At 58.0% G+C, this 26,943-nt stretch overlaps 1 protein-coding gene across 2 annotated transcripts; it reads left to right on the top strand.

Moving 5' to 3' along the window:
- The first annotated feature begins 449 nt into the window (after window positions 1-449).
- Window positions 450-26,223, top strand: TBX4 (T-box transcription factor 4). 2 transcript variants are annotated; one of them, XM_036269270.1, is made up of 8 exons: window positions 450-653; window positions 1,411-1,505; window positions 9,550-9,669; window positions 10,826-10,973; window positions 20,266-20,418; window positions 21,306-21,394; window positions 21,493-21,725; window positions 25,178-26,223. In XM_036269270.1, the coding sequence occupies exons 1-8, from the start codon at window positions 468-470 to the stop codon at window positions 25,792-25,794; spliced, it is 1,641 nt and encodes a 546-aa protein (XP_036125163.1). In that variant the 5' UTR covers window positions 450-467; the 3' UTR covers window positions 25,795-26,223. The 2 variants fall into 2 exon arrangements, with proteins under 2 accessions (XP_036125163.1, XP_036125162.1); XM_036269269.1 differs by having other exon boundaries at window positions 468-653; window positions 21,493-21,728; window positions 25,178-25,794.
- The last annotated feature ends 720 nt before the right edge of the window (window positions 26,224-26,943 follow it).

The following is a 26,943-nucleotide window of genomic DNA, read 5'->3' as shown; positions in this document are numbered from 1 at the left end:
AGGAGCCTGGGGCCTGCCCTTCTGGCCTGGCTCTCCTCTCCTGTCTGCCCTGGCCCCAAAGTGAGCCTGGACTCCAGTTCTTAGGGAACAGCCCAAAGACCCAGGCCTCAGGCTCCCCCGGAGTCCAGCAGGAGGGAGGGACTGGGGGTACAGCTGGGGCAATGCCGAGAGGGCGGTCCTTCCCCGAGACCTACTCATCACACAGCCCCACACCCTGGGCAGGCAGACCCTGCACCGCAGGCAGACCCTCTCAGGTCCAGAACCCAGTGTGAGGAGGCGAGGGTCCTGCCCTGGCACATTCTCCCTCCCCCAGCTCAGGAGGGGGCGGGGTCCACCTGCCGGGGCGGCCTCCCCACCCGGCCCAAAGACCCCCCACTCCCCACCCCGCTCAGCTCGAGAGGGCTGCGGGGGGCCTCTGGCCAGTGTGGACCTGGGCATGTGACCGGTGTGTGCTGTGCCCGCAGGAGATGCTGCAGGACAAGGGCCTGTCGGAGAGCGAGGAGGCCTTCCGGGCCCCGGGCCCAGCGCTCGGGGAGGCGAACGCCGCCAATGCCCCTGAGCCCGCGCTGGCCGCGCCGGACCTTGGCGGGGCCGCGCTCGGCAGCTCCCCGGGCCCCGGAGCCGGAGCCGACGCCGCCTCCGCCGCTGAGCAGGTAGGTACGCCCGCCGTCGGGCACAGGTCCGGCGTCGATCTGTCTGCGGGCCGCCTGTCTGTCAGCCCGACGGAGGGCACGACTCACTCCTGGGGGACCTGGCTGCCCTGCGTTGGTGCTCGTGGGGCAGGGGCTCGCGCTCTGCCTGCCGTCCTGCCGCCACTTGGATCCCTCCCAGCTGCTCTGGGACAGGGAGGGGAGGGCACCGGCGGCAGCGGAGGGGGCCCAGGCCAAGGGTTCGCTTCCGACGACCCGGAGAGGCCGGGGGTGAAAGCCTGGGACCGGCTGGGTGTGTGCCGGGAGCCGCGCGGAGCTCAGAGCCGCGGGGACTTCACCCGGAGGGTCGGGTGGTGACCTGAGAACAGTGAGCCGACTGCGCTGGGCCTGTGCGGGTCCGCAGCCGGGTCTGCGAGAGCGAGTCAGCGGAGGGGCCCTCCTGGGTCCGCGGCCGCCCGCCAGCCTGCGGCTATGTCCCGGCACGTGGATGTTTACCCTTGTGTGCGAGTGGGTCACCCACCGTGGCACGGGCAGTTTGTGTGTCCTCTGCCGGCCCTTCTACAGGTGCAACTCCGAAAGGGGGGTTCAGCCACTGATTACGTTTTTCAAAAAATCATCAATGGTACGGAATAATTTCGTGAAACAAAATCTTGTAGCGGGGCTCCGGGGACTGGCAGTGTTTCTGCATAGTCCCTTGGGCCTGAGGGCTCCGCTGGGGCCGTGGGCAGGCCCACACAAGCTCCCCTCCCTCCGTCCTCAGACCATCGAGAACATCAAGGTGGGCCTGCACGAGAAGGAGCTCTGGAAGAAGTTCCACGAGGCGGGCACGGAGATGATCATCACCAAGGCGGGCAGGTCAGCTCTGGGAGACGGACTTGGGGTGGGGGAGGTGGGGGGTGGAGCAGTGGGGATCCCCAGGGGCTCCCTCAGCCCTCTGGGTCTCCAACCTGGGGTGGGGGAGCGACGGGCGTTTCCTCCACCGCTGTGGCCCTAGCCCCAGTAAACCGCAAGGGCTACCCCGCAAGGGAGCGTCTGGAGGGAAGGAGGCGGGGGCAGCACTATGTAAATGGATGCAAATAAGGATCGCAGCTACGCTGGGGGTCCCGGCTCCTGCAGTTTTGGCCCCCTGGGAGGCTGCTTTGTCCTCCTCCTTTGGGGGATCTGCAGGGTTTCTCAGGATTGCATTGATGGGGCACTTGGAGATGCCCCTTAACAAGTAGAGGAAGGGGACGGCACCATATTTTCCTAGTTCCATAACGTTTGGGGGGGACAACATGAACCCCAAGTCTCTCATCCCAGGGGTGCTGCATTCTGTTGCCAGCCCCCTCCTCCGCCAAGGGGAAGGCACCGCCGGGCCCTGTGTGTGTGTGTGTGTTGTTTGGGGAGCAGCTCTCGGTGGCTGCCAGAGAGGGATGATTTATAAAGTGGAAACATCTTTAAAATGCGCTGGTGTCTGTGGGAGAGAACGGGAGGAGAGGGTGAGAGGAGGAAGATGCAGCCGGGCTTGACGGAGCGGTTGGCTGGGCCGCGTCTGGGTGGGGCCGCCGGAGAGCAAGGAGCTGTTATCAGGTGAAGGGAGAGGGCTGCAGACAGAAGCTGGAAAGTTCAGGTTCAGGAACCCCCCTGCCTCCCGCTCCTCTCCCCCCACTTCACCTCCACAAACTCACACTTGATTTTTTTTTTTTTTTTTTAATCTTCACCCAAGGACATTTTTGCATTATTTTCAAATAGAGCTGGAGGAAGAGAGGGAGGAAGAGAGAGAAACATGGACATGAGAGAGACACATCGACTGGTTGCCACCTACATGACCCAACCAGGCCGGGGACAAACTGCAATGGAGGTGCGTGCCCTTAGTGGGAACCGAACCTGGGACTCTGGTTCGCAGGCTGAAGCTCTCACTGCTAAGCCAAACCGGCCAGGGCTCACACTTGATTGTGATCCTTGGGGGTCAGGTTAGGCGTGAAACTGTCCCTTGGCCTGGCTGTGGGCCCATAACTGGGTTTTCTGAAGACTAAGATGGTGAAGCACTGAGGGCCAGGGATCTGGTGCCCACGGCCGGCCGGGGCTTCGGTTTCAGCTCAGCTGCTCCCATCTGGGCAACCCTCAGGCGAGGGTCTCTGCCCCTCCTTATCTCCAGCTGTAAAATAATAGGTCCGTCTTCACACAGTTGTATGCAAAGCACTTAGCACACCTCCTGCACATGTAAGCACACAATAAACGCCAGCTATAACATTAATATAACACATGCTAATCATATGAACCATAGTTAAGAGAAATGTCTGGTATCCACTCAGCATTTCCTCCCTACTTTCTAGAGAACCCTGTTGAACTGCTTAGGCTATTCAAAAAGCTGGTGGTGTGCAATGTCGGGGTGTCGCGGTCCTTCCTGTCTGCTCACTGGCCAGCCTGGTGAGGTTTCCTTTGTTGTGTTGGGGGTGGGGGTCTGGGCACTTGGCTGCCTTCTTACCTAAGTCAGGGAGGCAGCCTGGCTACCAGGGTCTCTGTCAGGAGAGGGAGCAGTAGTTAGATGTCAGGGCCTGAGTTGGCTGCATTTGGGGGATGGGGAAGGAGGATGCATTAGTGCAGGCTGGCAGAGAGTGCCACACAGAGTGGTCATTGAGGGGCAGTGGGGGGCCAGGCATTCAAGCCCTGCCTTTTCCTAGCTTAGCGCACTTGGCCAAAGGCCTAAGCTCCCTGTGGCTCAGTGGTGTCGGTAACACGGAGATGGCGGCTGCAGACCTACCTGCCCTCCTTCCTTTTCCCGTTACTGTGAGACTCAAACCAGGGACCGTGTGAGCAGTGCATGGCACATTGTTGAGTGGATTACAGGTGTGAAGGGGGGGATTTATTTCTTGCGACTGCTGTGGTGGGCAGAAGGAGAGAAGACAGGGAAAAATTCAGAACTTCCATTTTTAGTCAGCAGAAATAACCTTGTCTCTAGAAAATAAATGGCCAGCAATTCTTTGGCCATGCCTGGCCTCTGCCATTTTAAACAAAAGGCATTTGTGATTTTTCTCAGTGGGGTTTCCTGCATCTGCTTGGGTCCTCCTCCCTCCTTCCACCCAACATACACACACACACACACATTTCTAAAAGTGACTGGTTTCGGGCAGACTTTGTGCCTGATTCTCGTGGAGGCTGGGAGATGGGCTTCAGGGAATGATATAATTTAAAACCTGTTGTGATGATGTTGGCCAATTATGGATTCACCACAGTCTTTCATTTCTCTGGCAGAAAGTTCTCCTCGCCCCAGGTCCTAGTCCTTAAGAAAGTCACTAGCCTCCCCCTCCCCCCCAGTTCTCACAGACCCCTTTTCTTCCTGCGTAGCTGCCCACTGCCTTCAGAGAGACCACTTTCACCGCTCTGATCCCTGTGACCCCTCCCCTCTTATTTTATTGCCTCCCTCCCCGGGGCAGCCTCAGGAGACAGTTAGCTTTGCTTGGGCTGGTGGCTCTTCAACCTCTTGTCCAGCACCCCCCCCCCCTTCGCTTCTTTGTGTCTCTACCAGCACCCTTCCTGAAACTTCATTTCTCAGCGGATGACCTGGACCTTCTCCTAAATTCCCAGATTCCTAGACTCCTAGATCCCTAGCCTGGGAGCTGGACATAAACCCGACCCCACAGAAAGAAAGGCACTTGGCTCTTGTAGATAGAAGCAGAGTTAGGCAGTTACCAGGTCTACGCAAGCCAAGCAGATGATACCCCACCCCCAGGACAAAACCTCAGCTTGGAGACACTTCCTTGATTGCTTATTTTCAGGGCCAGTTCAGTGTTTTGAATGGGGCGTGGCTCTGGCCCAGAGACCCTGCTGGTGGGGGCATGATCATTGCTGTCTGCGGATGGAAGGGCCGGCTCTGGGGACAGGGAACAGAATGTTCTAAGTCAGTTTGAATCCTTGGGTCACAAGTCTCTCGCCTTAAGCCTCTCGAAGGCCACAGGAGTGAGTTTGAATTCTTGAATTTTGATACGGTGAACAAAATGCCCATACAGTATGATACGTCAATTTCTGAATGATCAGGAACCCTGAGGTCCGGTACAAGATGTGGCCAGACCCCTCCCCAGCTGTCTCTGTCCCTCTCAGGCCCCTGCAAACAGGTTTATGCTGTTGAGTGCAGAGAGCAGACCCCTTTCTCTGCCTCCTTATATCCCTGCCGAGCTTGATACAAGTTAGAAACTGCATTTTTCTCCCAAGCACAGATAAAAGTGAGCTCTACAAAAATTTAAATATAAACCTCCCCAAAATGAAAATTTCCTAACCGCCTGACTGCCCTCCTCCTAGGTCATGGTTGTGCCACCAGATAAATCTCCACTATCAGCCTTCATAGGCTGTGGAGTTCAATGTTGCTTGTGTTAGTGACAGTGAATTTGCGTTTGAAAAATGAACTACCGATGAGAACTCCTGTTGAACCTGTATTGTTTGTTATTCTGAGGCAAGGATTTGGCCTGGCTTAATCCGGGCCTTCAAAGCCAATTGCCCTGGCTCTGTATACAGAGCGTCAGCCTCAGTGGCGGGTGATAAGAGAAGAGCTGAAGACACTGGGAAAGTGGGTTGGGGAGAGAGTGCTTTGATCTCTTCTTAAAGTATTTTCTGAAAGCAAAAGTCTATCAGAAGGAAATGTCTTTTTAAAAAAAAATCTAAGAGAAGCAACTGACCTTCCCAAACAGCATCCATTCCACACACCCTCACTCCTGCCCCAACTTCAGGGAAAATATTTCTCAAAAATGCTTTGAGTGAATTAGAAAACTGTGTGTGTGTGTGTGTGTGTGTAAGTGGAAATAAATTACATAGCTGTGTTATAGCTCTCAGAAATCATTTGGCTACACAAGATTTGGTTCCACAACAGCCCCCAAACTCCGCCTTGGTTGCTGGGCCCTGGCCCCTTCCCAACATACCCAGAATTCTTCCTGAAGATCCCCAGACACTAGGGAGAGAAAGACCAGTGGGGTTCTGTGGACCCCCGGCCTTTTGCCTGCAGCCTGTTCCTTTCAGACTCTGGGCTGCAGGGTGTGTGTGAGAGTGTGTGTGTGTGTGTGTGTGTGTAATTTTTAATGTCAGTTTTATTGAAGTGGAACATTCCTGCATAAAAGTGAACAATTCTTAATTGTAGATTTTCACAGAGTGAACATACTGTGTAACCACCACCCAGATAAAGAAACACACATTACCAGGCCCCAGAATCCCTCCCAGGCACCACCGGCCCCCTCAGAACCTCTTTCCAGCCTTCTCACCCCCTTCAGTTTGGTTTTGTGCCTGCATTTAAGAGAAAGCACAGGTAGCTGCGCCTGGGGTCCCGCTGTGGCCCCCACCAGGAGGTCGGAGCTGCGGTGGGTTTGGCCCCGCCTCACTGTCCCCTGCCCCCTGGCGGGACTGGGGGGTCAGCTTTGAATTGGCGGCTCTCTGAGCGCAGCTGTAATGCGTGTTCCCGCTCAGCCGCCAGTTTGCATTTAAGGATTTGTTGCCAAAATCAAAATGCCCCGAAACCGTTTCTCCGCGCCCTGTCCAAGGAAGCTTATCTTAGCAGTTCATTCTAAAGCCATTTCCGAGGGCGAAGCAGATAAAGGCTCCAGCCCCGTACCCTTTCAGATCAGAGGGGGGACCCCCGCTTTCATCTCTCCCCAGGCCCGCAGGGCGGGCGGCTTCTTTATTCCCCGGCGGGCTGTTTCCTCGGGTGCGGGTGCCCCCTCGGTCTGGGAGAGCGCGGGGAGGATGGGGAGCGGCTGGTGTGGCCCTGGGAGGGGATGTGGGGCCGGCTGGTGTGGCCCTGGGAGGGGATGGGGAGCGGCTGGTGTGGCCCTGGGAGGGGATGGGGGGCCGGCTGGTGTGGCCCTGGGAGGGGATGGGGGGCCGGCTGGTGTGGCCCTGGGAGGGGATGGGGGGCCGGCTGGTGTGGCCCTGGGAGGGGATGGGGGGCCGGCTGGTGTGGCCCTGGGAGGGGATAGGGAGACGCTGCGGGCTCAGACTTCGGGGGAGGGGTGTGCAAGGTGAGCCAGGACTTGAGCCCAGGCTGGTGGCAGGGCCGGTGGGCTGCGGGCTGCAGGCTGCTTCGGAGCAGGTACCCCCCTCTTGGCTCTCCCACCCCCTCCAACTGAGAGAATTTGGTGTTGGTTTTCAGGTACACTTCATGTCCTAAATCACAGAAACAAGATACACCCACTCCATCGCTTCATCTGTCTCAGAGAGGACCCTTCCAGTGCAGGGTGAGCCTGGAGGAAGCCCAGCTCCCACACCCAGCCATCCTCCTGGCTCCGGTGATGCCCACCTGCTGCCCTCCCACACCCAGCCTCAGGCCGAGCTACCTCTAGAGCAGGGGCCGATGCCCTCCGCTTGGGCAGGAGCCTGCGGGGTGGGTGGAGCGTGCTTCACCTTCACACTCAGGCTCGTCCCCACACAGGGCAGCGCCCACCCTTCTGGAGCCCCCTAGAGGGGCAATGGCTGTGCCTGGGATCCCCACAGAGTGTGTTCTCCAGGGCCCAGGACAGTCACCAGCCGGCCCTGGCAGAGAGCAGGTGCATTTTCATGTGGCATGGAGCTCACTGAGCCCTGGAGGACTTCTGAACCCCATGCAGACCAGCGGGCCGACCTCCCGCTGCCCCTGAGGGCTGCTGTCCTGACAGAGGGGCACTGGTGGGCGGAGGCAGAGGCTGAGAGACCCTCCTTCCCAGCCCCATTGCCCCCGAGCCTCCCTGAGACCTGGGCCAGGAGTCGGGTCTGCAGTCAGTGTCTAGAAGCCAGATCACAGGACACCTTGGAGGCTGAGCCAGGCGGTGGACAGCAGGGAGTGGGAGCAGGGGGAGGACAGGCCCCTTGCCCCTCAGCCCAGGTTATGGAGACCGGCTGTGGCAGTGAGCGGGATTCTTGGCCCCTTTGTGGACACTGGCCAGGGGAAGCCACGTCCGCCCTCTGCTGTTGCCACCTGGCCTGGTTACAGGAGACACCGGCCACGTGCAGGCCCCATTTTGTGGCTGTTCCTGTGGCAGTTACAAAATGGTGGCCTGGAAAGGACGGGATGCTCGGCCCTCCCCCGGGGAGGGGGGTGCAGCAGCTGCCGCCCTCCCTCTCCTCCGGGCCCACCAGGGGAGAGCTGGGCCAGGAAAGGGTGGTGCAGGCTCCAGCTGTGCCCCCAGGCCAGGCAGGGGGGCTGGTGAGCAGGAGGCAGGATTGGGTTCCTGAGCTCGCTGGCTTCCCCCAGTCCTGGAGAGGGGGTGGGGTGGACATTTGAAAATGCTTTCAATTGACATCTGAGACAAATTCTTCCACACGGTTTATAAGTCCCTAGACTTGCAGCTAGAACTTCCCTCCTCCCTCCAGGCACGCACACAGGCACGCGTGCGCACTCCACCTTGTAGGTCACATGCGCCGGTGCACACACATGGTCACACACCTCCCACACCCCGGCCACCGCAGGTTCGCACTGCCTCTCCTCCAGCAAGAGGGGGCAGGACGGCGGGCTGGGAGGGGTGAGCCCTCCACCTCAGGGGCCTCACCCGGCTTGCGGTAGGGTCTGCCAGCTTATGGAAGTCTTGACCCCTTCTGGAAGGCTTGCCCTGTTCAGGTAAGCTGGTGCCCCTGTCGACAAAACGGGGACCCCAACCATCTGAGGTGCCCAGGACAGCTTCTCTTGAGGGCCCCTGTACTGTCTCTGAGCTCAGCGAGGCAGAGGACCAGCCGCTGGCTTTCCTGGAGTGGCAGGCAGGGCAAGCTCCCAGCTCAGGGGACTTGGTTCTGGGGGCCCTTTGTGTCTTCATTTAGGTTTGGATCCTGCCTCTCTCAGGGGGCCCTTTTGTGGGAGACCATCTAGGAGGGATGGGGTATGAGGGGACAGCTGTGAGGAAGTTCTGTCGGCCCCTCTGGGGACCAGGGGAGGGAGCTGTCCCCTGCAGGTGTGGGCACATACCGTGGTATGTGTGTATGTGCCCAGGGGCCTGGGGAAGCTGTTCTCCAGAATGTTCTTTGAGCCTCTGGGTCCTGGAAAGTCTCAGCATGGGCTGCAGAGACTGGAAAACTTTCTGTCTCTTGGGAATCCATCTTCATAGAGGTAGGTCATCCCCCGTCTGGAGGGAGGCGTGCAGGGGTCCGTGGTGACTGCTGTACGCGGATTCGTCGTCCCCACAGCAGCCTGAGGGGCGGAGTAACCTCTGCCTGTCAGGAAACAGCCTCCCGGCTTGTCCTGTGGGGCCAGGCGTGAACCGCAGCGCAGTGGCTCTCGAACCCAGGCCCTTCTCCAGGAGCTCCTGGACCGCTGTCCCCTGGTGCCCAGTTAGCGGGGGCAGGCCCAGGCCAGGCTCTCACGGGGAGGAGCACCTCTGCTAAACACCGCGAAGGAATCCAAAGACCTGGCAGAACTCTGCTTCCTGCAAGTTGGTTGAGGCCTGAGAGTCTCCACAGAGACGTGACCAGAGGAGGGCTCTCAATGACTGGAAGCAGCCGGCAGGGACTTGCAGGTCTTCTGCTCTGGCCCTGTGGTGGCACCCTAGCACTTCAGCTGCCCACGGACTGGTGAAGGACAGGAGGGAAGATAGGCAGACAGGTTGATGTCAAAATCCTCTCCCAGGACCTGCCCAGGCCTCTGTGCTTTAGCTGCCCACAGCCACTAGGCCTAAATCCTGGGGGAGCGGGAGAGGGTGGGGTTTCAGTTTGGGAAACCGTGTAAACCTTCTTTCTCGGCTCACAGACTGACAGGTGCAGGGGCTGAGAGTGGTAGTGCATCCCTCTCCTTGTGCAGGGGGAGGCTGAGGCCAGAGAGGGAAGTGACTGACACAAGGTCACACAGCTCCGGCGGGTGCCAAGACCCCTCGGTAGAGGAGCAATGCCCCTGAGGCCCTCTGTCCCCTCGCTCACCCTGTGCTGTCTCTCCTGGTGCTCTCTCCGTGCCTCTGCCTCACTCTGTGGCTTCCCCCAGGAGGATGTTCCCCAGCTACAAGGTCAAAGTCACGGGCATGAACCCCAAGACCAAGTATATCCTGCTGATTGACATCGTCCCTGCGGATGACCACCGCTACAAGTTCTGTGACAACAAATGGTAGGAACCTGAGACCCTCACATCACCTGCCTTCCCTACCCTGCTCTTTCCAAGTACCACACCCATCGTCACCCGATGTCTGCGCCAGGGACTCACCAGTCAGTACCAGAGACTGCCCAGATCTGCAGAGGCTGTGGGCAGCCAGGGTCTGCTCACCCGCTGCAGGAGGGCGGGGCTGGGGCTGAGAATGAGCTGCGGTGCTGGGGCGTTTTGTGGGTTTCAAGGGTCTGTGCTATCCCCACAGCTGTGGACAAACAGGATTGGTGGCTATGCTGTGGGGTGACAGGTGAACACCCACCTGGGGGAGGGGGTTAGGTTCTGGCCATACTGCATGGGGAGGAGAACGGGAGCCATTTTTTAGGGGTCCAGCTGCCTGCTCGGTGGTGTCTCTCTCCTGTTTGTCCACTCGCCCCCTCTTTGGCCACAATGTGTGTCCACCACCCAGTCAGTGTGCCGCTGCCTGGTGGTTGGATGATGGGAACCTTGACAAGGGGCTGGGTTGAAAGGCAAACCAGACTGGGGTCAGGTAAATAAACACGACTCCATTCCCTGGGGCCGCCTCCTAAGTGCTCTGTCTGCCCCCAGAGCCCAGGACAGAGGTCAGGGAGAGCGAGGGGTGAAGTGAGGCAGCCGCCCGGGCTGTGGGCTCCGTGGTGGGGGGGTGCAGGGCCAGCAGAGGCTGATCGATTCAGCAGCCGGGTCCTGCCAAGGGCTGTGCCTCTATTGCTTCCCTGTCAGCGCTGGATTTGCACTCAGAACTGCTCTGGCTGGGGGGCAGCTACCAGTGAATTTCTTTGGGGGCAAGCATTGTTTTGGGGGCAAGAAATCTGAATGTTGTCTAGGTCCTCTGAGATGCTCCCTCCACATAATATTTATAACATTTTTAAATTACCTATAATAACAGAGAAGTGCTGTCTAAATCTCTGCAGAATACAGCTGAGGTTCGCCCCGCTCCTTCTCGTTAATGAAGACATTTCTCTGTATTCGCTCTCTCTGTCCCTCACTCTGCCCCCAAGTCCTGCGTTGTCCGTGTGACGGACCAGCACTGATGCTTTCCCTTCAGATCTGTGGGGACTTGTTCTCAGAGAGGGGACAGGGACTCTGGGCTTCCCAGACCCTGGTAACCACCTGCTGTGGCCCGATTGCTCTGTCGCAGGATGGTGGCCGGGAAGGCTGAGCCCGCCATGCCAGGACGGCTCTACGTCCACCCGGACTCTCCCGCCACGGGGGCCCACTGGATGCGGCAGCTGGTCTCCTTCCAGAAGCTGAAGCTGACAAACAACCACCTGGACCCCTTCGGCCATGTAAGCAGGGACGGCCTGGCCTTGAGGGCAAGGCCCGCGCAGGGCTGCGGTGGGCGGGTGGGCGGGGGTCTGGAGAGTCCACTCTGAGGGCCCAGCTCAGGCTGCAGCACTGGTCAGGCTGGTTTGTGGCCGGAGCACAGGGTCCCAGGCCCACAGCTGGACATCCTTCCCTTAGCGCTTACTGGCTGGGTCACTCTGGGCCAGTTTCTTAGCCTTTGGAGCTGACGTGTCCTTGTCTAGAAGGAGAGTGACCACGTGCACTTCTCGTGGCTGTGAGAATTACGGGACTATGTAAGCAGCCCGCGCACACAGGAGGCTCTAATAAAAGGCAACCGAGACGACAGGACGGTGATGATGGGTCAGACCTCCCAGCCTCAGCCTCCCCAGATGTGGCCTTGCTGGGGCATAAGACCAGTCTTGAGGAAGAGTTACGATGAGGCCGAAGCCTCTTTTGGCGCGTCCACCTGCCTGGCGGCCGCCGGCCCAAGGAAGGGAAGGCCTTGCCCCTGCCCCGTGGCAGCTCCTTCCTGGCCTTGCTGGGACCTGGCTGTCCCAAGAGAGATTCTGGAGCCCCGCAGAGGCTGCTGGCGGCGCCCCGTCCAGGCTGCCGAAGCTTATTCTTTCGCCATCTGGCCCTGGCAGGCCCACAAAAAGTTTTTTATGTGGAAATTTTTAGCTCAAGTGCGTGGGGCAAACTGAAGTCTGGGGACCTGGTATTATGTGCCAGGCCACAGGCCCTACCCATGGTTACCCTGGCAGTGCGGGGTGGGGTGCACCAGAGGCTCCTAAGAGCAGGTCCTGGGTGTGCAGGCAGGTACGCGCCTCTTTCATGCCTCAGTTCTGTTTCTGGGGATCTGCGTGCACATCCGAATCCCATGAACCATAGTTTCCCGTGGAAAATGCCAACAATGCTGCCCTGTTGATTGACAGGGATGTAACGAGTAAGCAGCTCTTAGTTCTGATTTTCTCAGTCTGTTCCGTTCTCTACTGAGTCCGTGATGTAGCCAAGGCGCTAGGAGGATGCCTAATTAACATAATTAACTCCTGACTTATCTGTTTCGCAAGCAGCCGGGGTTTTTCCCACGCGGGGCAGCACTGCTGTTGGGTGTGTGGCAGAGACACACACCAGAGCAGGTGTGCGTGCACAGTGGCGTGTGCCGATGCTGCCCCAACCTGTCATGGGGCAGAGACAAGCCAGCGATCCAATGGGAAAGGTCAGCTGAGCCCCCACCTCCCAGAGCACAGGGCCTGTAGCTGAGGGGAGAGGGCCCTCCCAGGCCTCCCGTGCTTGGCCAGGCTGTGGCACCAGCCTCAGAATGTTAGGGCTATCGTGGTGGAGGCCGGGAACTCACTGACAGCCACGCCTCTGCCCACAACTGCACACACATGCAGACCCCATGGACAGACCCCTGGGGTGAGCACAGAGCTCGGCAGGAGCTGAATCTTTGGGTGAGTGGCCAGAGGACCCAGGGATCAAAGCTCTGGCAAGGATTTTGGATGCATAGCTTGCCACGATGGCTCGCAGCTGTAGGGGTGCCTCGGAGGACTCTTCACCGCCCAACCCCTGCAGGAAGTGGCTGAAAAGCTCGGCTGTTTCGGAGTGGGAGACCGACTGGCCTTGGTAGGCCAGCAATAGGCTTTCCCGGCCGGGCTCGCCTCTTTGGTGGCTCTACTGGGGTCCACAGGGTTGGCACTGACTCTGCATATAGTCTTGGGTCTGGGCCAGCGGGGCTGCCTGATGGGCTAGTGATGTTGGGGAGCCCCTGAGACACTTGCCAGGCCTGCCTGGCGCTGCCCTCCCCTTGGCAATGGGGATATTCCCCATACTGACACGGCTCTCTCCAGGGTGGGGGTGCAGAGCATCTTCCTTCTCCCCGATGCCCACATCCCCCCGGCCTGTGCGGTTGGTCAGACCCCCCGTGGGTGGCAGGCTCAGAGGCACAGTGATCCTCTCAGGACCCGGGAGCAGTGCTCGGACCCCTGCTTTCTGGTTCCAGCCCAGCGCTCTTTCGGCCCCTCCGCCTGTCTTTCTGTGCCCAGGGCTCCCGCTGTCGAGTCTTCAGCTATTTGGAGCACAGCAGGCGGTGGCGCTGTACCAGCTCCCGCACTGAGAAGCCAAGAAGGGTGACCTGGGGCTCGCTCTCCCTGGGCCCGGGCTGAGGAGCAGAAGGCCAGGGTCCAGACGGCCCCCGTGCCCTGATGTGTGCAGGAAGTTGGCCCGTCCCCACGGCCCGTCCCCCGGACTCGCCCCACACAGCCCTTCCCTCTGCAGAGCTCAGACTTCGTTTCCCAGGAGCTTCCAAACCTCAGGTGCCTCGCTCCGGCCTGACGGACGCAGGGCTTTGCCTTCCCCGGAGAAGGGCCAGGGCTCAGGTGAGGCTGGGGCCCAGCAGCGGCAGGGACCCCTCTGACCACAAGGCCACATGTTCCAAAAAGACAGGACAGGGTTCTGACTAGAAAATTTCTTGTGAGTCTTTGCTGGGAGTCCAGGAAAGACTTCTGTTCTTGAGGGGGAGGTTCAGGTACGACCCATGGATTCTGGGGGACAGCTCAAGGCCCAGGGAAAGTGGGGCACAAAGGCCCAGGGGCCAGGGCAGGACGGAGCCGCTTCCTAACAGCCTCCCCGGCTGGGGTCCTGCTGGCTGCGTAGGCTGTCGGCCCCTGGCTCCTTCCCACCCGCCACCCGACCTGTGCCCAGTAGGCTCCTGGGCCACACGCCCCTGTGGTGGAAAGAGATGCTCCGGAAGCTGAGGGCCTCGCAGGGAGGGCCCTCGTCCCGTGGCTGCACACAGGTCCTCCTTTTCTTGTCTCAAGTCTCCCAGATTCCCGAGGAGGAAGGGCAGTATGATTTCGGACAGGAATTTGATTTTCGAGTCTGTTCCCGGCCGAGCTCCTCCTGGGCTTGGGGCTGTGGGCTGCAGCTCCTGGGCCACGAAGTAACATGGGCACAGCCCTCGCTGAGCCCCCTCGGCCACACGCCTCTTCACCGTGTTCGTTCCTTCCGAGCTTGGGCTCCAGGTTCAGATGCCACTTCCCCAGGGGACAGTTCAGGGTCCCCACCGTAGGCTTTCAGACCCAGACCCCCAACACTTTCCTTCCTGGTTCTCACTACAGTTACACTTTTATACTCACTGGTCACATTTTTGTTTGTTTCTTTGTTTTATTATTTTTTTAACTTTAGCAGTTTCTTTTTTTTTTTTTTTTTTTTTTTTTATCCTCACCCGAGGACATTTTTCTATTTTTAGTTCAGGTAGAGTGGAAGAGAGAGAGAGGTACAGAGAGAGAGAGAGAGGGAGAAACATCGATGTGAAAGGGACACATCGAGTGGCTGCCACCCACACGACCAACCAGGGCCGGGGACAAACTGCAACCGAGGTACGTGCCCTTAGCAGGAACCAAACCTGGGTCTCTCTGGACCACAGGCCGACGCTCTAACCGCTGAGCCAAACCGGCCAGGGCCCATATTTGCTTTTGAATAGGAAATACATTCACAGGGTTTAAAAATAAACCAGTGAATAACCCAACATGTCTACAATGAGATGTCTTCCTCTATGGGTTCTCCATCCACCTAGTTTCTTCCAATCCCAGCCACCAGTAGCCAATGTCACTAATTCTCCTCAGCGTTTCTGCACCTACAAGCAAATCCAGAACATCAGATCCCTTCTAGACACAAATGGTAACATACTACAAACCTGTCTTTGCACCGGACTTTGTCAACCGAGCATGTCACGGTGGCCATTCCCGTCACACAGAGCGTGTCCTCTCTCACAGCTGCAGAGTGTCACGGCTGATTGTTGCGTAAATGAGGCAGCTAGTCCTTCCTGAAGGACTCGGATGGTTTTCTAGATTTTTACTCTTTTGACTAAGCTCATGCATATGGCATTGTATACCTGTGCCAAGTACATCTGTGCAATAAAGTGCCTGCTCAAAGGGCATTTGGATTTGTTATCTTCCCTCCTCTGGAGTCACACGGACGTCCATTCCCGCCGTTGTTGCAGCCTCACCGCCACGGTGGGAGAGGAGAGTTTTGGGTTTTTGCCCGTCTGATGGGTGAAATGTAGCTATCAATTTCAGTTTTAGTTTTTATTTCCTTTATTATGAGTGAGGCTGAGCATCTTTTTTATATGTATTTCCTCTTCCGTGAACTGCTGTCCTTATCCTTGGCTCGTTTGTCTCTTAGCTTTTTGATCCCGTATCAAGTCTAGGAGCGTTTATGAACTAGGAAGATTTAGCTCCTGTCTGCGACATGAGCTGCCCATATGGTGCCCCGTCTGGCCTGTGCCTGGGGTGGTGTCCCTGCGCAGGAGGGTCCCAGTGGATGCGCTGGACTTTGCCTTGCACATTCTGCATGGTGAGTCACTACACGCCCTTATCCACTCCTTACTTATAAGGGAATTTTCTTCTGTTTTCTTTTAGTGTTTTATGGATTTATTTTTACATCTCAACCATTGATTCTTTTGGAATTTATTCTGGCATTTGATGTGAGGTGTGGATCCAACTTTTTTATTCTTTTCTAGAGAGCTATCCAGCTGTCCCGACACCAGTAATTGACTGGTGCTCTCCCCGCCCTGCTTTGGATGCTGATTTCAGGAGACGAAATCCCCAATTGACTCCGTGTCTGTTCACGTGCCAGAGACTTAACTGCGGAGGCTTCCCGGCGGTGCAGAGCCTGGCGGGGCTGCCCTCCCTTGCTCTTTTTCAGCTGTCTGGGCTTGCCGCGTACATTTTCTCACATGAACTTTAGGATAAGCTGGCCGTGTTAAGAACGAAGCTGATTTTTTATTTTTATCTATTTATTTTAATTAAATGTATTGGGCTGACACTGGTTAAGAACATCGCGTGGGGTCCGGGAGGGCAGCTTTATGACTCAGTCTGTGTTCTACACGGTGTGCTCACCACCCAAGGCCAGTCTCCTTCCATCACCATACGGGTGACCCGCTCTGGCCTCCCCTTTTCTCTGTATTTTTATTAGAATCGCTATACGTGGCCAGTTTACTTGGGGACATTGGCAGGAGCGCCTCTGTCTTGGTTGAGGTCTGCTTTGTGTCCTCTGAAAGTGTATTCACGTTTTCTTCCTAAGGTCCTAGACTCTATATTCGGTCTCTCATCTCATCACTGTCTTGGATGCACACTCTCCCGCTGCATTTTCTCACCATTACTTTTGCTCGACTTTGGATTACTGTGTGACTTCCCACTAGACGGGAAACCATGAAGCATTTGATCACCACGACATCCCAGTGCCTAGCACTGACTGGCAAAAAGTGGGTGCTGGTCAGCAGGGAGTGAATGAGTGGACACACTGTAGGGGTGCCATTCAGACAGAGAAGGCTTCCTCCACCAGGGGCTGGCATCACCCCAAACCTGATGCTGTGAACTTGCCAGTGGGCACCCAGAGCTATTTCTCTTTTCCTCCTCTGCTTGCTGAGCCCCGCCCACGTGCTGAGCCCTTGCCGGGGGGCTGTGGGACACACAGATGCCCCACACGACTCCAGATCACCATCCAGGTACAGGTATGAGCGCAGGCTCAGAAATTAGTACCGATTCTGGCTCTGCCTCCCATCAGCTGTCTGAGGTGGGCCAAATGCCTTCACCTCCCTGGGCCTCTGTTAAAATGGGGCTAATAATAATGCCTACTTTACAGGCTCTTGTAAAGATGAATGATATGGTGTGCGCAGAATACTCGGCACGGGGCCTGGCACACGGGATGTGCTCAGTACGCATTGGCTACTATTGCTGGGCCTGGGAGAGAAGGCAGGGGCATTTCTGGGCCCCTGGGTTGCTGCCCCGGAAGTGATTCCCAACATCGGGGTTGACCCTTGAACAATACCATTTGCATGGCGTGAGTCAGTTGAAAGAACTCCGCGCATAAGCGGATCCGCGCAGCTCGTACCGTGCTGCTCCAGGGTCAGCCGCGGTTTCTGAGCTCGTGGGGAGCAGCGTGTACTCTCGGAGGCCCCCTGGAATCTTCTCAGGATTCTGTCTCCAGCCAGCTGTGTGTCCTTGGGCCAGTCACATTCCCACCACAGGCCTCCTGGTCCTCATCTGTAAAATGAGGAGGTTGGACTAGGATGATCTCCAAGGTCTGCCTCTCCGTGTCCTAATGTTCTGTGCTTCTAAGCTGATAAAGCTGGGCCTCCCTGGCCACGCATGCGACGGCCATCTCTCGAGGAGATGGATGTTTGGCGCTATCGCGGTTGTTAAAATAGAACAGGCTTCTGAGCCGTGGCCAGAACATAATGAATCCCATTTCTATAAAACAGCGATGATGACGAGACCAGTCGTGTAGTGGGGCTTGTTGACGTGGCCGGCCCATTTGGCCCAATATCCTCTACAGCAAATATAAATGTGAGACTCTGGCGAAGTAGTTTAATGTGACGCCTGAGGAACTTCCGAGTGAAGCCAGGTGTGTGAGTCACTGAGCTGGCTTCTCATTTTCTCGGGCTGATGGGGCTGAGGCTCCAGTTTAGATTTGGTTCAGTGGGTGGGACTTCCTTGCAGACACCTGTCCAGGTTCCAGACTGTCAGAGTCAGGAGGGTATTTGGGACCGCTTCGGCAAAGGCCTCACTTTGTAGATGGGGACCCTGGTGACGGGAGGGCGAGAGCTTTGCTCAGGACTTGCCGCTGGTGAACAGAGACCCCTGGACGCTTCCAGGCCCTTCTTCACTTCTCTCTGGTGGGACGGCACCCCCGGCGCTCCCGACCAGCCGGTGCGGGCCGAGCAGTTTCTCTCCTCCCGGTTCCCTGACAGCCTGTCCGCTTCCCTTCCTGCGTGAGCCCTGAGTTCCGAGCAGGGGAGGGACCTCGGCTGTGTCACAGGTGGGATGGAGAGGAAGTAGACGGAGACAGGGAGGGGTGTCCCCAAACCCTGTGAGAGACAGTGGGGTCCGAGCCAGGGTCGCACAGCAGGGATGGGAGGCTCTTGCTTACAGACGGGGTCCCAGAGTTGTTCAGCGCTGACTGGCTCCGGAGTGGGGACTGTTCCAGCCTGTGACTGCTGCGTCGGCCCCAAGGTGTCCACTGCGCAGGGGTCTGGCCCCCGTGAGCCCCGCCCCCCAGGAGAGCTGAGTGACAGGGCGGTCCTGTTGCGGGGAGCCGGGGGTGCCTCAGAGACAGTGTGCGCACGCGGTTCATCACTATTTTGACCCGAAAACCGCCTTCGCGGCTATCTGGTCTGTGGTGAGCAGAGAGACAAGAGAGGACTCACAGGGATTTTGTGGCCACGCCGGGCCCCCCTGCAGCCCTGACTTGCCGTCCTGGTTCCTGTTTGGGGCAGAAGGAGCTCGGAAGCAGGCAAGGAACAGAAGACAGGGCCCTGTCTTGGGAAGAGTGTGGTTTAACGGGAGGGACAGGAAGCAACGGGAGTCAGCGGGGAGCTGCACCACCCGCGCAGCAAACGCCCAGAGGTTTCAGAACGGGGAGTTCAGAGGGGCCCTAGCCCTCTGGGGACACTTCCCGGAGGAGCCGACAGGCCTGGGAGGTGGGACAGGATGGGAAAGGAAGATAAAACAGCGGAGGGAATTGCATGTGCAGAGACGCAGAGGTGGGACTCTGGGGATCTCTGGAGGCATCTAGACCACCTCTGAGTTTTCAGCTGGGCCTCTGGGAACTTAGGTCCTTTGTTAGCTCTGCAGCTCAGGGGACGAGTGCAGGGTGACAGTAACGAAGGGACTGGGGGTGTTTCCCAAGACCCAGCTCCTCTCCCCAGGGGACCTTCCCAGCCTCTTGGGAAGGGACGTCCCTCGAGCCCCGCCCTGAGCAGGACTTGTGTCCTTCGTCTCACTCTGCCTGTCTTGTTTCTTGTCTGGCAGCCCCCAGTTGGCCAGTGGGTCTCCAGCCACGGGACCTGGTCTGGGGTTTGGGAAGCTCTGTACCTGCCCAAGGGGGTCCAGAGGTGTGTCACTGAGGGCTAAGGGGAGTGGCCGGTGCAGAAGGCAGCAAGCCAGTCCTGCTGACGGAGCTCCTCAGCCGGAACCGGGGAACCCAGGGACAGCCAGAGCCCCCAGCCCAGCCCCGGACACCCACTTCCGCGGCTGGACCTGGGCTCTGGGCTGCCCCTGTGCCCGGGGTGTGACGAGTGCGGAGCCTTCCCAGCTGGCTCTGGCCCTTCTGCGGGCACCCTGGTCACGCAGCGGTGAACCTCTCACTGAGCTCCAGCCCCAGGCGGGGAGAAAGCAGCCAACTCAAAGGGGACGGGGACCTGAGGGCCAGCCTGGCCCAGCCAGGACAGGAGCCAAAGGGTTAACAAAAGCAGCAGTGCTGATAAAATGCCCCAAATTCCTGGTCCTGCCTCCAGTGGGGAGTGCGTCTGGCAAATGTCAACGATAAAAAATACATTTTAATGGCACATGATGCAGCCGCTACCGTGAGGCGCAGCCGAATGGAGCAGGTTTGGAGCAGCCACTACTGTGTGTCACTCCGGGCCAGGCCACGCCTCCTGGGTTCTCTGTAGCCTTGGCCGTGGGGTGACCCACCTCCCCACCCCAGGCATCCCGGCCTCCGGCTCCCTCTGGCATTCCCTGAGGGGCTCTGCAGTTTCCCTGCGGGCAGGTCTCAGGACAGGGTGCACGAGTCTCCAGCTGCCCTGCAGGCCTCGCTGAATGCTGAGGATGAATGAACAAAGGAGTGGCTAGATGACAAAGGTCAGAGTGCAACGTTTTCCTCAGTTCCCCCCACCCCCCATTCCCCAGACTCTTGGGCTGGGAGCTGCTTTCGTTGCTGACAAATGGGAGGAGGGGGCCGAGCCCCCCCCCCCCCGTGGGCATTTCTAGGGAAGGCAGGTCACACATAAGTGGTAGGGAGGGGTCCGCAGAGGGCGAAGAGGCAGGAGAAAAGACAGAGAAGCAAGGGGAGGAGTCAGCCTAGAGGGAAAACCTGAAGGAAGTAAGTTATGAATTATGATCCCATTTTACAAATGTGAAAACCAAGGCTCAGAGACGTCCAGCGACTTGGCCGAGTCAGGAAGTGAGTCAGTGGCACCCTGGACTTTTGTCTTCAACTCAGAGTCCCCCTACCTACCGAGCTGAGTTCGCTGGGGTGGCCACGTCCTCCAGGGCCACCGTGGAGCGTCTACCATCAGGGAGGCCTGGGCTGGAGCAGGGCCGAGGAGGGGCCACGGGGGCTGAGTCTGGGGCTCAGGGGCCTGGTTCTCCACTGGGCACTTTAGGACCTTTTGGGCTCAGTCCACGTAGCCCGGCACTGGGCCTGGGCTTCTGGGGGAGGAGAGCCAGCCCAGGAAGGGGCCGAGGGCCGAGGGCGGGACCTGGAGCTCAGCACGAGGCCCCTGTCTTCCAGATCATCCTCAACTCCATGCACAAGTACCAGCCACGGCTACACATTGTGAAGGCTGATGAGAACAATGCCTTTGGCTCTAAAAACACAGCCTTCTGCACCCACGTGTTTCCAGAGACCTCCTTCATCTCCGTGACCTCCTACCAGAACCACAAGGTACTGCTGCGGTTCCCACCGCCGCCGCCACTCACACCCTGCGGCATTTCGGGGGGCACTCCGGGGGGCAGTGAGGTCGCGGCAGGCCGGTGCAGGGACCTCAGAAACCCGTGTGGCCCTCAGAGCACACAGTGAGCAGGAAGGGAGACCAGACTCCTAGGTCTCAGGTGCACAGGGATTACGGTCTGTCCGGGGGACTGGACACAGTTGGCAACTACAAAAATTGGGGTATGGAGCTTGCCCCATAGCAAGTGTTAGGACCCTTCCTCTAGAATCTTTCCCAGCTGGGATTCAGAGGTGGGATTCTGGGCCTGCAAGGCGGGGAGGGGTCCTGTGGCCCTGCCAGCTGTGGTCGGGGGGCCGGCTGCCTCCCACCGCTCACCCACGCAGCCCAACCAAACTGCCTCCAAACCCTGCCCGGCCACTCGCCCGCCCTCCGCCTTCGCCACTTCGGGGTGCTTGTCACATCGTGCATGTTGGACTGGTGAGGTGGGCAGGGGCATTGCAGAAGGCCCACGGCTGTGCTGGGTTTTAGGCAGAGAGGGACAGAGTCAGGTTTGCATCTAGTCCAGTCACTGGGAACCCGACAGCAGCTGCACTGGACAGGGTGACAGGGACAGGAAGCGGTTACAGGCCCCAGGAGAGAACGATGAGGGACTGAAGCCAGGAGCGTGGTGAGAGCAGGGAGCTCAGCAGCCAGTCCAGTGGATGGGAGCCCATGGCCGATGTGCCTGGCGAGGCCAGGAGGACCCAGCGCGGCTCCTGGCCGGCTCAGGGCTGGGGCGCCCACGTCCCCAGACGCTGCCATGACTTCTGAATGTGCCCGGGGCGGGAAGAGGGCCCGATCCTCTACCCCAGCAACCCCACTGCCTGTCCTCTTCTGACAGATCACACAACTGAAAATTGAGAACAACCCTTTCGCCAAGGGATTCCGGGGCAGTGATGACAGTGACCTGCGTGTGGCCCGGCTGCAGAGGTGGGGCTTCCCCGGCCAGGGGCGGGGTGGGCAGGCCGGGTTCAGGCAGTGTCTTCGCTCCTCCTGTCTCCCTCTGACTGTCGTCCTCACTGCTCCAGCAAAGAATATCCCGTGATCTCCAAAAGCATCATGAGGCAGAGGCTCGTGTCCACGCAGCTCTCGGCCAAGCCGGACGTCAGCCCCCTGCACGGCCCCCACCAGGCGCTCCAGCACTACCAGTACGAGAACGGGGCTCACATGCAGTTCGCTGCGGAGCCACAGGACCTCCCCCTGAACGCCTTCCCGGCCCAGCGGGACTCCAGCCTCTTCTATCACTGCCTGAAAAGACGAGGTAGCTCTCTCCTGGTCTAGGAGCTCCAGAGGGTCGGAGCAGGGGCGACACCCTCTTCACTACACATGGGAGCATGCATGGACACACACCTGTGTGCACGCACATGCACACACTCACACACACACACGCGCGCGTGGCCTGGGAGAGCACGCCTGAAAGGCTGGGGGACCATGGCCAGGCTCAGTGCAAGGATGCTGGTTCTTGCTTTTATTTTATTTTATTCTTTTCATCCTCACCCAAGGATATTTTTCCATTGATTTTCAGATAGAGTGGGGGTGGGGGGAGAGAGAAACATCCATGTGAGAGAGACATACCGATTGGTTACCTCCTGCAAGACCCCAACAAGGGCCAGGGATCCAACCTGCGACCCAGGTATGTGCCCTTGACCGGAATCAAACCTGTGACTCTTTGATTCCCTGGCTGTCGCTCTAACTGCTGAGCCAAACCGGCCAGGGCGGTTCTTGCTTTTAACGCAAACTTCAGAATCCTCACAGACAGCACGTGCCTTGGGTCCCCAGACACTGGTACCCTCCCCAGTCCCAGGTGTTGCTTTGGAGCCCCTGCTTTGAGAGCCTCCACGGGGTGGGCAGACAGCCCCAAACCAGCTGGGCGCTGCCTCTGAGCATGGCAGGAGGCCGAGGGGTCACAGCCCAGGGCCTCTGAATCGGGGCTGTCATTTACCAAAGCGACCTCAGGCCTAGAACGGGGATAAGCTAGAGGCATGACTACAGGCTCTCTGCCTCATCACAGCAGGGGCTGACAGGCGTCTGGAGAGTGGAGAGGAGCTACTGTGGAGGTGGTCTGGGGGCCAGGACAACGGGCGACAGCACGGCGTGTGCTGGCTTCGTGATGAGGAAGCAGAGCCCGGGGCTGGAACCGGCACCTGGGCTCTGGTACCAGGTCTTGATTTCTTCATCTCTAAGCGAGGGGCGATTGGTGGTGTTACACCGAGAGACATCACAGGGTCACTGACATTCTCTTGGGAATGAGTTTGAGGACTTTTGCTTGCAATCCAGAATGTTCTCTCAGCCAGTTCCTAGGGCTGTGGGGCATGGCTCCCCTGTACCAGCCCCATTAGAACGCGTGACTAGACCAGGAGTCAGAAAGTGTGGCCCGGGACTCAGTTTGACCTGCTGCCTGTGAGCCATACAAAACGGTTTTTACATTTTTAAATAGTTTTTTTTTTTTTAAAGCAAAAGACTATTTCATGATAGGTGAACATCATATGAAATTCAAATGCTAGTGTTCGTGGCTGAAGGCTCACTGGAGCACAGCCACGCGTGTTTACTTCCACCGCCTGTGGCTGCTTCCATGGGGACAGCAGAGCGAGTCCCAGCGTCCTCCGCGACATCAGGCAACACCGTGTGCAACAGAACCTGTGCTGCCGCAGGCGGATTGCCAAACACAAGCCAAGTCCCTACCGCAGAAACATCGCCAAAATTCTAACTAAAGACCCCAAACACTTCAATGTTAAACATTAAAATAAATGCGAACTAGACAAACGTTTAAGAAAGGTGAATAAAAAAAGGCAAGACAGCCCTGGCCAGGTTGGCTCAGAGGTTGGAGCGTCGGCCCTCAGACCAGGGAGTCCCGGATTCGGTTCCACTAAAGGCACATACCTCTCGGTTGCGGTTTGTCCCCGGCCCCAGTTGGGGTCATGTGGGTGGCAACCATTCGATGTGTCTCTCTCTCGTTGATGTTTCTCTCTCTCTCTTCCTCCGTCTCTCCCTTCCGCTCTATCTGAAGATAAATGCAAAAATGTCCTCGGGTGAGGGTAAAAAAAAAAAGGTAAGATGATGATTTTCCAACCTGCTTACTCCAGTTCAGGGTGGCAGGTGGCTGGCTATCCCAGCAGCTCAGGGTGCAAGCAGGGACCCCACCCTACACGGGACGTCCTCCATCACAGGGTGCAGTCCCGCAGGCTGGGACAGTAGTCCTGCCAGCTCCCCTCACGTGCTCATCCGTGGAATGCGGGAGGAAACCAGATGACCAGAGAAAACCCGCGCAGACAAGGCCCCGCCCAGAATGGATTGTTTTTCCTCATCAACATTACAATGAAACCATGTTGAATGAAACTGTTATTCAAAGACCTACTGTGGTTGCCAGGGATTCCACCGGGCCCATGAGGCCTAAAATGTTTACTGTCTGGCCCTCTGCAGAAGGTCTGCTCGTTCCGGACCCGAGTGACGGGGCCACTTTCCAGTTCGTGAGCTTAGCACTCTTGGGAGAAAGGAGGGATTTGGAGAGGAGATGGAGAGGAGGGATGGGTGAGGGATGAGCCAGAGAGCTGGGCGAGCGGATAGGCAAGTGCCTCCTCACCCAGGCAGACCCCTCCACTTGGGGCGGAGGTGGGCACAGGCCTTCAGACTTGGCCACTCCTCCGGGCCCCCTGCCTTGTGTACACACAGAGGCCCTAGAGAATCCAGAAGGAGTTAAGCCAAGACAAGCCGCTGGACAAGTGTTGTTAAGTTTGTTGAGTGGGCTGCCGCCCAGGTCCCAGGGGGCACGTGCCCCTCCAGGTAGTCAGACCCTCACGGTTGAGGATGGTTTGGGGCAGCTGGTGTTATTGATCCTCAAACAGAGTATTAGCTTAGGCGGAAAAGTACATGTGGCCTTTTGCTAGTATCAGCTCCGTTTCTTAATTGTGTGAACAGTGTTGTATTGGAATCTGTGTGGTGACAATGTCGTGGGACTTCCTTGAACATGTGTAGGGTTTACTTCTAAAAGCAACAGGAAGGCACCTGCAGGCGGGTCTGGCTTCCCAAGGCCTCCCTGGGAGCTGAGGATCGAGGCAGAAACAGTGGATCGGTGGCGTTAACTTTCTGGCTAATTCAGACAGATGCGGCCTCTGGGCCTGGTTCGGTCTGGCGGTTGTCTCCTTTCCTTGGCCAGGGTGGGTCTGGTTTAAGAATGCCAGCGTAGCCCCCGCCGATGTGGCTCAGTGAACTGAGTGTTGTCCCATGGACGGAGAGGTCCGGTTCGATTCCCAGTCAGGGCACGTGCCTGGGTTGCAGGCTCGATCCCCCGTGAGGGGCGTGCAGAAGGCAGCTGAGCGATGTTGCTCTCTCATCGATGTTGCTATCTCTCTCCCTTCCTCTCTCTCAAAAAAATCAATAAAGACATATTTAAAATAATAATAGTAACAATGCCAGCATATTAAAGCCTCTTCCCATTCCCTAGTCAGGCAAAGCATCGAAGCTGCATACCTCCTGGCTGGACACATCACTCAGTGACCAGTGATGTTGTGTCCCCCGAGGCCTGTGAGCAGGGTCCACACTCTTACCATTTCTTGGCTGCTGCCACCTTGTCAGAGCTGCGGCTGAGTAAAATGGGTTTGGGTGTGCCATGGCACCTCTGGGCCAGGGTGGGCCCTGAGTGACAAAGGCAGCTGGCTGGGGCTGACCGTGCGCCGGCAGAAATGGCTCCTCCTGAAGGTGTCTTTGTTTTCGCAGACAGTGCCCGCCACCTGGACTTACCCTGCAAGCGCCCCTATCTGGACGCTCCCTCTGCCGTGGGGGAGGATCATTACTTCCGCTCCCCCCCTCCCTATGACCAGCAGATGCTGAGCCCTTCCTACTGCAGTGAGGTGACCCCCAGGGAAGCCTGTATGTACTCGGGTTCAGGGCCCGAGATTGCCGGGGTGTCCGGGGTGGACGACTTGCCCCCGCCCCCGCTGAGCTGTAACATGTGGACGTCAGTGTCACCGTACACGAGCTACAGCGTTCAGACAATGGAGACTGTGCCTTACCAGTCCTTCCCCACGCACTTCACCGCCACCACGATGATGCCTCGGCTGCCCACGATCTCTGCCCAGAGCTCCCAGCCACCGGGAAACACCCACTTCAGTGTCTACAACCAGCTCTCCCAGTCTCAGGGCCGGGAGCGGGGGCCCAGCGCCACCTTCCCGAGGGAGCGGGGCCTCCCGGCCGTGTGCGAGAGGAAGCCGCCCTCGCCGCACCTCAACGCTGCCAACGAGTTCCTGTACTCCCAGAGCTTCTCGCTGTCCCGGGAAGCCTCCCTGCAGTACCATTCGGGAATGGGGACTGTGGAGAACTGGACCGACGGGTGACCCCCAGGTCTCCTCCACAGCCCAGGCCCGTGCTGATCCATGGCGAGCTCTGTGGGTGGCCTGCACCACCAAGAAACACAGGAAGGTACTAAAGGGTGGGGTGTGCGCGTGTGTGCCCACGTGTCTGGAGAGCCTCTGTCTTCTGCCACACAACTGAGGCCACGACAAGGAGAAACCACAACTGTCTGAGACGTGATTTTGGCTGCAGGACCTGGGTCCGTTGTGATCTGACATCTCCTGAACATGCCCGTGGGTGGGATGGAAGTGGGGAGTTCATGTGAGTTATTTAGATATTTTATAATATAATATTTGATTTACTCAGGGCCGGGTGGTGAGGTCTCTCCCACAGGGAACGTGGCGGGAGGAGGCTCGTCGCGGGGGTGGGAGGGCTCCGCACACCCGAGAGCTCCTGGCCTTCTCTGCAAGGGGGCCGAGAGCCTCAGTGGGAGCGGGAGGCCCACTCCGTGCCTCTGGAGATTCTGTGACACTACTTGAGAGGTGGGCGCAGCGAAGCCGCAGAGCGTCCCGAGTGGAGCTGGCTGCGCACCGCGTGGCCTGGAGAGTCATCCCTGGAGCTCCGAGGTCGCAGAGCTAGTTTTCAGAGAGGGTCCTGTGCAAAGTGCCACCTGATGGGTATGAAAAGATGTTTATTTTTTCTTCAAGAGGTGGGGACATGCCACCAGCGGCATCCCTGTGGTCATTCAGGTTTCCTGACAAAGCGCACAGCCCTCCCCTGTCCCGCAGGACGCAGCCGCTCAGGCACCATCCTGTGACTGGCAGTTACGAACACACTTCACCTGGCTGCGTCCCCAGGAGACTCCACCGGGGCTGCTGCCCGGCATCTCCGGAGCCTGCTCTGCTCCCAGAAAACCCTTGCCTCTGGTGAAGAAAGCCCAGCAGAAATAAAAGTGAGAATTGGGAAAACATGCACGTCTTCCAGTGGAGACAGCCAGCGTGCTCCTCCCCAGGGTGCGGGTCTCCGGGTCTCCGCCCAGGCCCTCCGCGCGGCCGGTGTGAGCTCTGTAATCAAATTGGGGAATCACTAAACCCTTTGCATGCTGAATAGCTATTTATATATTATATAAATAAATAAAGAAATATATCTATCTATCTATCTCACAAATGCAGGCCACATGTCAAATTCAGCTT

Source organism: Molossus molossus, unplaced genomic scaffold (genome assembly GCF_014108415.1).
Source record: "Molossus molossus isolate mMolMol1 unplaced genomic scaffold, mMolMol1.p scaffold_m16_p_19, whole genome shotgun sequence".
Lineage (NCBI taxonomy): Eukaryota > Metazoa > Chordata > Mammalia > Chiroptera > Molossidae > Molossus > Molossus molossus.
Note: the sequence above shows the minus strand (reverse complement) of the source record. Positions and strands in the feature narration are given on the sequence as shown.